We start from the raw sequence: 10,111 nt of genomic DNA, 5'->3' as shown, positions 1-10,111 counted from the left end.
CCTGCCTCCTCTCCCTTTCCTCCTCCCTCCTCCCCTTTCTCAAAGCTCCTCCCCTCTCTGCCTTCCTCCAAGCTCCCCTTTCTCCCTACTCCTCCATCCAAGCCCCTCCTCGCCTCCCCTCCCTGTCCTCCTCCCTCCTCCCCTTTCTCAAAGCTCCTCCCCTCTGCCTCCCTCCAAACTCCCATTTCTCCCCCTCCTCCATCCAAGCCCCTCCTCGCCTCCGCTCCCTATCCTCCTCCCTCCTCCAAGCCCCTCCCCTCATTCCCTCCCTATCCTCCTCCCTTCTACCCTCCTTCCTCCAAGCCCTTCCCCTCCAGTTCACCCCTCTCCTCCCTCCAAGCTCCTCCCCTATTCCCATCCCCTTCTCCTCCCTCCTCCTCCCCTCGGTCTCCTCCCACGCTGAGGCTTCTGGGAGCGCGGAGGGGGGCGCGGTCCCGCGCGGTGCAGGGGCGGAGCGGGAGCGGCGAGGCGCGCAGGCGCAGACCGTGTGCTCGCCGGGACCGACCGCGGCCCGAGCCCAGCCGCCGCCCCGTGGCCGCCGGTGAGTCCGCGCCGCCCGCCGGGTTCACTAGTCCGCCAGGTTTTCGTCGTGGGGAGGATCACGCACCCCGGATCGCGGGAGGGGCCCGGAAGGGGCTGTGAATCCCGCCCCTCCGTGCCTCAGTTTCCCCGCCGGACAGTGGGTGTGGCCAGCACCTGTGCCGGGGTGGCGCGCGGAGCTCCATCCGTCGGAGCTGCTGTCGTTGTTGCTGTTGTTTAGGTAGAGTAACGGCAGCGCTGCCGCCGGCAGTTTCGGAGCGTCCACGTGCTCCGGAGCGTGGGTCCCCCTCCCACGGTGCGGGCGCCGCCCGGAGCTCATCGGAGGTGCAGACCCCCGGGCCCCGCCCGGGAAGACCGGCTCGGATTCGCCGGGGCGGGGCCCGGGGGCGGGGGCTTCTGGAACTCCCGGGCGATGCTGATGTGGACGCTGCGGAAACCGGAGAGACACCGTGTTATCTCCTTGAACCCCACAGGAGCCCAGTGCCGTTCGCACCAGGATTCCCCCCATTTGCAGATGTGGAAACTGAGGCGCAAAAATGAAACGCCTCCTCGCCCCCACAACGGTGGGAGAATTAGTGCAATTTAATAACCACACTTAGGAAGCCCTGTGCAGGCACCACTTCACAACAACCCTACAGAGTAGGGGTCTTAGGTCCCTCACCTTCCAGATGACCAAACAGGTTAAGTGACCCGCCGGGCACACAGCTAGGGAGCGGCAGGCAGGGAGTCCAGCCCAGGCAGCCTGGACCCGGGTCTGCGCTGTGTCAGGACAGTGCTCTCCGACATGGGGTGTGCCAGGCCGTGCAGCGGGGTGAAGCCAGCCAGTGGTAGAGCTTGCGTTCGTAGGTCGTTTCACGAAGGACAGCAATTCAACTTTAACTCTAAGATGCATTTTTCACATTTCCCTCCCATTTTAACATCTCCGAAAATAGGATGTGTAGGATGTGTCTTACCACTGATGGTATGTTGTGGTTTAATTGCAGATTTTTTCCCCCTTAGGTAAAATCATGCCTTTTTTCAGTGTATGGTCTGTTGGAGTCATTGAAATATGGTATTTAGTGGCATACACATATATACGGTATTGGGGTAGTTTTGTGTATTAGTGTAATTACGGTATTTAATGTGCGTGTACATATACACCTTCTATAAATGTATATACAGTATTTAGTATATGTACATATATACACCTTATTATATGGTAGTGTTTATACACCTTATATTCATGTTTATGTGGTAAGCCGTTTATATGCCCATGCATATGGTATTCAGAACAATGATATATGTATAATCAGTTTACATATGTCCTACATACATGTATATACAGTGTTTAGTGTGCGTGATTCCATGCCATATACGGGTATATACGGTACTTGGTACCACAGCACACAGATAAAAAGGTCACATATATATAGGTATATGTGGTATTTAGTGTGTGATTGGACCACATACAATGTATATGTGATACTTAGTACCCATACCTCTTATATACAGGTCATGTATATCAGTGCATATGTATGTTATATATGCGTACATATGGCATTTACTGTGTGATTATGTCTCACAGACCCATATGGTAATACGGTCTTTAGAGTATGTGTGTATCTGATATACTTGTAAGTATGGTATATATATATATATATAATGTGTGTGTGTGTGTACCTTATACACCTGTATATTTTGGTATTTAGTACTATGCATAGAGAGTACACATTTTATACATAGATATAGTCTCTATTTTGTATCATAATATACCATGTTTTGTACTGTAATACTTGTATATCATTTAGAAATAAACACCCAGGGGCACCTGGGTGGCTCAGTCAGTTAAGTACCTGCCTTTGGCTCAGGTCATGATCTCAAGGTCCTGGGATGGAGCCCTGTGTCATGCTCTCTGCCCAGCGGGGAGTCTGCCTCTCCCTCTGCCCCTCCCCCCACCACTCTTTCTTTCGCTCTCTCTCTCAAATAAATAAATAAAATCTAGAAAGAAAGAAAGAAAGAAAGAAAGGAAGGGAGGGAGGGAGGGAGGGAGGAAGGAAGGAAGGAAGGAAGGAAGGGAGGGAGGGAGGGAGGGAGGGAGGGAGGAAGGAAGGAAGGAAGGAAGGAAGGAAGGAAGGAAGGAAGGAAGGAAAGAAGTAAACACCCAGAGGTTGCTGCTGGGCTCCGTTTTCTATTTTTACAGATTGGGGTTTGGGATCACAAGAGTTTGAAGGGGAAGCTGGAGCCATGTCAGGGTCCCTGGTGAGGAAGAGGACCAGTTAAAAATGCAGATTCTGAGACCCTGTGGCCCCAGATGACCTAAAAGACCCTTGTCTCCTCCACTTTTGTATATTCAGAGTTTCTTCTAATTTAAGGCCCATTGTTGCTGTGGAAAATCAGTTTGGTGGTTCCTTGAAAAGTTGAACACAGAATTCCCCCATGACCCAGCAATTCCACTCGGGTATACATCCCAGAGAATTGAAAACAGGGATTCAAATAATAAACACTTGACCATGAATATTCACAGCGGCAATACTCACAATGGCCAAAAGGGGGAAACAACCCAAATGTCCATGAGCAGATGAACGGATCACTACAGTCTGTTCACACAGTGGAATATTATACGGCCGAGAGAAGGAGTGAAGCCCCGATACACTCGATCACATAGGTGAACCCTAGAAACCTCACACTCAGTGAAAGAAGCCAGATAGAGCCATGCAGTGTAGGATTCCGTTTATAGGAAATGTCTGGAGCAGGCAAATCCATGCGGACAGAAAGCAGACTGGTGGCTGCGAGGGGCTGGGGGAGGGAGGGCGTGGGGAGGGGCTGCTTCTGGGGTACAAGGTTTCCTCTTGGGGTGATGAAAATGTTTTGGTTTGGAGCTAGACAGAAGTGATGGTTGTACAACAGTGTGAATGTGCTACCAATGCCGATGAATTGTACACTTTAAATGGTAAATTGGTAAAATGGTAAATTTTATGTTATGTGTATCTGACCATAATAAAATAGGGAAGCTTGCTGTAGACCAAATCCTATGCAGAGTCCTGGGATAAAGGCTAATAAAAGGAATCCCAGTTAAGTGTGTGTGTGGGGGGAATGTTATATATACAGATGGTGATAATAAAATAAAATTAAAACAGGGTGCCTGGCTCCCAGTAGAGCATGTGGCTCTTGATCTGAGGGTTGTGAGTTCAAGGCTCACGGTGGGTGTAGAGATGACTTTAAACAAATAAAATCTTTAAAAAAATTAAATGAAAACGTTTCTACATTCTTACCATATGGCACATGCTACCTTAAGGGATTTGCTTATACTCACCTCTTGAAACCTCGTAAGGACCCTGTGTGGTGGGTACCTTATCCTCATTTTCCAGATGACAAAACAGGCAGGCAGAGGTTAAGTCACTTGCCCAAAGGTACACAGCGGGTAAGTGGCAGAGCTGGGATCTGAACCCAGGTATCTGGCTCCTGTAGCTTCACCATCAGCTCAGCCCAGGGTGACAAGTGTCAAAGGAGAGTTGTGAACAAGGTCTGGGTCAGCACGGAGGAAAGAGCCCCATGAGCTGGGTCAGGGAGGGTGGGGATGTGTAGGCAGAGCGGGCCTGCGTCTGATCCTGCCTGGGAGAGATGTCTCTGCTGCCCATTTCCACCACACCGCGGGTGTCTGCCTGGTGTGAGCCCCTGTGCTGTGTCTCTGGGTGTTCCTGTGGATGAGAAAAGGGGGACGGGGGTGTGTGCATGTAGAGCAGAGCTAGGCCTAGTTCCTCACTGTTTCCCTCTCTCGCTCCCTCCACCTCACCCCAGCAGCCCCCAGACTCAGCCACCAGTCCCCCATCACTGTGGGCAGTGAAGGGATGGCCGCCCAGCTGCTGGCTGATGAGGCCCTGGTGAGTACTGTCATCCCCTCGCCCTCCTTCTCATGGGTGGACAGAGAGTCGAATGAGCCCCTGCCCGCCTGAGTCCCCTCCAGGGCCCGTCTCCCCAACACCTGGGGCAGGGCAGTCACAAGTATGATTTTATGTAGAGTCCTGTGTGTCCTCGTAAAGAATCATCAAACCCAGGGTCTCAGCCTCAAACTCCAGCCCTGTAATAATAATGGTCATCATACTCTCAGCTGATGTCTCTTGAGTACCTACTATGTGCCCTGCGCTGGGCTGGTGTGTAGGGGGTCCTCCCGGGGATGACCCACTGAAGCCAGCTCCCTGCCCCACCTTTCCCACGGGCCTGGGTGCACCAGATGACTTCGTGGTTGCAGGAGTTGGTGACCTTCAAAGACGTGGCCGTGGACTTCACCCAGGAGCAGTGGCAACAGCTGGAGCCGGCTCCGAGGGACCTCTGCAGAGATGTGATGCTGGAGACCTTGCAGAACCTGAGCTCACTGGGTAAGACCGACCATTCTGGGAGGGCCCTCTTGGCTGGTTCACGCCAGTGACTTCTTGTGTCCTCGCAGGGAGGCAGGCTGGAGGAACTCTCTGGGGTCCCTTTTAGGAGGGCACTAAGCCCATTTATGAGGGCTCCACCCTCCTGACCTACTCACCTCCTCAAGGCCCCACCTTCTAACATTACCACCCGGGGTTGAGGATTTCAGCATATGAATGGGGGGAGGGGACACTGCACCCGCGCATCAGGCCTTATTGTAGAACCCTCGGGAAGTGCTTGAGGGGGCTTCTCTTGGCTTTCCTAGCTCCCAGCCCTCACCTCTCCTCGCTCTGGGAGCGGGCTACGTGGGTGACATTCGTGTTTTGGGTCTCTTTCAGATTTGGAATCCAGGCCTGACAGGGACGGCCCACAGGAAGCCGTGCCCGCAGGAGCGTCCCCCGGGCTGGGCCTGGAAGGGCTGGGAGGGAGCCGCCTCTGGCGCTCCGGGGCGGGAGAGGCCCAGGGGCCTCCAGGAGGGGCCCCTGCAGAGCATCAGCCCAGAGCCGCCCAGCCAGGAATTCCAGAAGGGAGGGGCCCCCACAGGTGTGCCCCGCGGAACCCCGCCTGGGAGGGCCCCCGGGGAGCCCCTGGCGGCGAGGAGCCCTGCGTGTGCAGGGAGTGCGGGGAGGCCTTCGCGCAGCGGGCCCAGCTGGCGCAGCATCAGCGCGCGCACGCCCCGCACAAGCCCTTCGCGTGCGGCGAGTGCGGCAAGCGCTTCACCAAGCGCTCGTCCCTGCTCGGGCGCCAGGCCCCACCAGTGCCGCGTGTGCGGGAAGGCCTTCCGCGAGAAATCCGACCTGGTCAACCCCCACCGCGCACACACGGGCGAGCGGCCTAAGTGCTGCGAGTGCGGCAAGAGCCTGACGCTGGGGGGGCCCCCGAAGACGCACACGGGCGGAAAGGCGTACCCGTGGCCGCAGTGCGGGCAGCGCTTCACCAAGTCGTCCGCGCTCGTCCTGCGCGAGAGGATCCGCACCGGCGCGAGGCCCTTCCGCTGCACCGGCTGCGGCGAGGCCTTGAACCAGAACGTGCCGCTCGTGGTGCACCGGCGAGAGGCCGTTCCGGTGCGGGGCCTGCGCGAAGTCCTACAGCCGGAAGGGCGACCTCACCGTCCACCGGCGCACGCACACCGGGGAGCGGCCCTTCCCGTGCACGGAGTGCGGCAAGACCTCCCGCCAGAAGGCGCACCTCTCCATCCACCTGAGGAGCCGCACCGGCGAGAAGCCCTACCGCGGCGGCGAGTGCGGGCGCAGCTCCCGGAAGATGTCCTTCCTGTTCCAGCAGCAGGCCTTCCACAGCGACGAGAGGCCCTTCCGGCGCGGCGTGTGTGGCAGGGCCTTCGTGCGCAAGTCCACCCTGGTCCAGCACGGCAGGATCCACGCGGGAGAGAAGCCCTATCGGCCGCGCAGTGCGGGAAGGCCTTCCGGCACCAGCCCACGCTGACGGCGCACCGCAGAATTCACAGCCGGGAGAAGCCCTACGAGTGCCAGGCGTGCGGCAAGGCCTTCAGGCGCATCGGGAATCTCACCTGCCACCAGAAGACCCACCTGGCCGGGGAGGTGGCCCCGCGCCGGCCCAGCTCAGGCCCACCCATATGACCTCATTTAACCACAATGATCCCTTTAAAGCCCTGTCTCAGGGAGCAGGCCTTCCTCCCAGCTAACCAACTACTGAGCCTCGCGTGATGCGCCTGATGGCCAAGTTTCGGCCTTCTTTCTCTTTAGGCTTAACTTAGGGACCTCAAGAGATGCCCATAAGGCTGGTGCCACATTCCTGAGCATCTGGAAAAGACCGGTGACAGCAGGGCCTGCTTCATACAGGGCGCGCATGGGCTTCATGCTCTGCTGTCACCGTGGTGAATTTGCCAGTCCCAGGGAGGAGACCAGACCAGGGGTTGAGAAGCCACAGCCCACAGAGCCGGACATGCTTTCGCACGGCCCGCAAGGCAAGAATGGTTTTTACCTTTTGGAAGGGTTATAAAATAAAATGAAAAGAGTCTGAGAAGAGAGCTCCTATGACCCGCAAAGGGTAAAATATTTTCCATCTAGGCCTTCACACACAGTTTGCCAAGAGTAATCTGTGGGAATTCTGGACTCTCTTTCACCATCTAGGGCAAGTCCCTGCTTGGTCGCAGGGTCTCCCTCCCTGGTCCTTTCTGGGTGGGGGGCTCCACATCAGGTGGCGGGATGCTGAGATGGGATGGCTCCATTCTTTCATCTCAAGGCTTCCTGTGGGTCGGACCAGCCACTGTCCTTGGTCCTGAATCCTACCAGCTGCCCGTGTACCTGGTACTTAATCCAGAATAGAATAAATACGATTCTCTGTTCAGTGGCTGCGTGTTTGCAGCAGGATCTGGGTGTCTCGGGCAAGGGAAGTTTGCCCAGCGGGAGCTTTTTGTACCTCTATTCATTGCATTGGTTTGCTCCCGCTACCATAGCAAAGCACCACAGACCGGGGGGCTTAAACAACAGAAATCTATTTTCCCACGGTTCCAGAGGCTGGAATTCTGACATTGAGGTGTCCGCAGGGTTGGTTTCTCCTGTGGCTACTCTCCTGGGCTTGCGTATGGCAGCCCTGTGTGAGGCCCTGGTGTCTCTCTCTCCTTCCAAAGGCACCAGCCATAGGATTAGGGCCCACCCATATGACCTCATTTAACCACAATGATCCCTTTAAAGCCCTGTCTCCAAATACAGTCACATTTTGAAGTGACTGGGTATTGGGATTTCAACATCTAAATCTGGGGGGACATGTTCAATCTATGACATCCCCAAATGGCTAGAAGTTTGACCTTTCGTAACTGTAGCTGATGTCTACGTGGTATGGGCAAGCATTACCTGAGCACCCCCTCTGCTTTGTGTGGGTGGCGGGGAGGGCCAGCAACCCTTACTTCACGGTGTGGAGTTGGTCCGGGAACACAGCTGTCCTGTCAGAGACTGCATTTCCCACTGGCATCCAGGGCGGGGGGACACGGACTACCCCTCACCTGTAGAAAGTGAGAGAGGGGTGTGTTCAGAAATGGCTGAGCCTTTGCCACTTGCCCTTCCCCTACCTGTCCTCTGGATCCCCACCCCTGGGCATCTCCAGGAGCAGTGGTGCAAGAGCGTGGAGGGAGCCCCCAGGAAGCCCATCTTCCTCCTAATTGGCTGTGAGGAGTAAGGTCCCAGGCCTTTGGGGTTGCTTGCTGCATTTAGTGCATGCTGCCCCAGGTCCATGACCTCAGCCATCACCTCCACCCTCATGGGAGGTCAGGTACCATCTCTGTTTAACAGACAAGGAGGGACCAAAGGAGCTTAGCAATCACTACCCAGTAAGTGTGGGGGCCAGCAGCAGTATCCAGGATCCGCTGACCCCACAGTGAACCTCATCACGCTGCCAACCACATGACCCAGGCCACAGGCCATGGGGTCCCGTGTGGTTCTTCCCCCACACATAGGTTGTCCGTGTTCTGGCCCAAAGAGCATTTCTTAAATAAATATGGAAGTTGGGTACCATTTAAAAAACAGAAACATTGCACATAAAAAGTCTGTCTTTTCAGCTCCCTGATGTCAAGCAAAGTATTAGTCCCCCGAGCCTCCGTTTCCTCCTTTGGAAAAGTGGGATAATAATAGCACTCTGGATACTAGTTATTTCTTAATAAATATTTTATTATTGATAATAGAGCATAATTATATTATATATTATATTTATTGTTTATAATTTATTATTGACAAAATAGAGCATAATTATTATCAATAATAAAATACTAAAGTATTAAGGTTGTGGGTGCGGTTTGTACTGGATAATGCGCCTGCTTGACTCAGAGCACCTTATGTTCACAGGCATCCCATCCAGGGTGTTGGGGTTCACAGCGGGGTTGGGTGGGTGCCGTGATTAGTCTGTGATGTGAGAAAGGATCGTTCTTCTCCTGTAATTCCAAAGATTCCAAGACATTCCTGGCTTTGCCTGGAAGCCTCGCCACTGCCTCGCTGGGTTTCTGCAGGACCAGCCTCCTTCTCCCCAGTCTCTGAGGCTCCCAGTGTGACCACTCCCAGGCCAGGAACCGGGGCTGTGAGGGGGAACTGGCTGACCCAGGAGCCCCCTTCCTCATATCCTGGGGCAGGCGTGTGGGGTCCCTGAGGTCCCGGTGGGGTCCCCAACAGTGGGGCTGTGTCTAGGCAGGTAGAGCAGAAGGGCCACCTCCCTCTGGCCACATTGTCCGCGTGCTGCCGCTTGGCCAGAGGCCCCAGAGGCCTGCGGGGAGCCTTGTCCAGCCCCTGCTGGGGCTGAGCGAGGGAGACTGGCTCTGGCTAGGGCGATGATGTGGTCACCATGCCTTTTATTTTCTGCCGCTTTGACCTCTTGGGGCCTCCTGGCACTGGAGAGACCGCCCCTCCCAGAGCTAGCTAATTCCTAGAGACAGGAAACAACTCATCTGTAAATATGCTTTTCAAATGCCAAACAACCCATCCAGAGCGCCCACACCCCAAGAACCTACTCTATCAGGCTCTGTTGGCCTGTCCTCAGCCCCCCAACCCCCCAGAGCAGGTACCAAACAACTGGCAGCTCCCATGTGCCCCGTGGCCCACTGAGAGGATTCAAACCCACAGATCCTCAACCCGCTCACCCTGCCTCCCCCGGGGACAAAGGGACACAAGCCGCAGCCAGCTCTCCAGGAACTGCGTTAGGTCTGGAGTGGAATGGCCTGGGACCCAGGAAGACTCACTTGCTTATTCATAATCCAGCTGGCTAGCATTTATTGAGCGCTATCCTTGACCCATTCATTCAGCATTTACCGAGTGCCTACTGTGTGTACCAGGCACCGTTACAAGTCCTGGGGAAACAACAGTGAGCAAAATCGAGCAGATCCACAGCTCTGCCCTCACTCGAGTGAAGAAGACAGATGCCAAGAGATAAAATCAGTACTCAAACAGGCTGTAGTCTGGATCAGGATCATGAAGCAGGGGATGGAGCTAAAATTTCACACAGGGAAATCAGGAAGATAATGTTTAAGCAGGGACCACGTGTCATTCAGGGCTCTCTAGAAAAACAAGCCCTATCTTATTATACGTGTATATTTTATTATATATATCATGTATTTTATTATATATCATATACTATCATATAGCTCATTGTATGTATCTTTTTTCTTTCTTTTTTTAAATTTAAATTCAATTAGCCAGTACCTCATTAGTCTCAGATA

General features: G+C 54.4%; 1 protein-coding gene across 1 annotated transcript; it reads left to right on the top strand.

The window, feature by feature from the left end:
• The first annotated feature begins 459 nt into the window (after positions 1 to 459).
• Positions 460 to 5,783, top strand: LOC118526216 (zinc finger protein 101-like). Its single transcript, XM_036077292.2, has 4 exons — positions 460 to 541; positions 4,318 to 4,400; positions 4,769 to 4,895; positions 5,271 to 5,783. Exons 2-4 carry the CDS (start codon positions 4,368 to 4,370, stop codon positions 5,768 to 5,770), a joined length of 660 nt encoding a protein of 219 aa, XP_035933185.1. The 5' UTR covers positions 460 to 541; positions 4,318 to 4,367; the 3' UTR covers positions 5,771 to 5,783.
• The last annotated feature ends 4,328 nt before the right edge of the window (positions 5,784 to 10,111 follow it).

The sequence above is a fragment of the Halichoerus grypus genome, chromosome 15 (genome assembly GCF_964656455.1).
Source record: "Halichoerus grypus chromosome 15, mHalGry1.hap1.1, whole genome shotgun sequence".
Classification (NCBI taxonomy): Eukaryota; Metazoa; Chordata; class Mammalia; order Carnivora; family Phocidae; genus Halichoerus; species Halichoerus grypus.
This window is presented reverse-complemented; position numbering and strand designations above follow the sequence as displayed.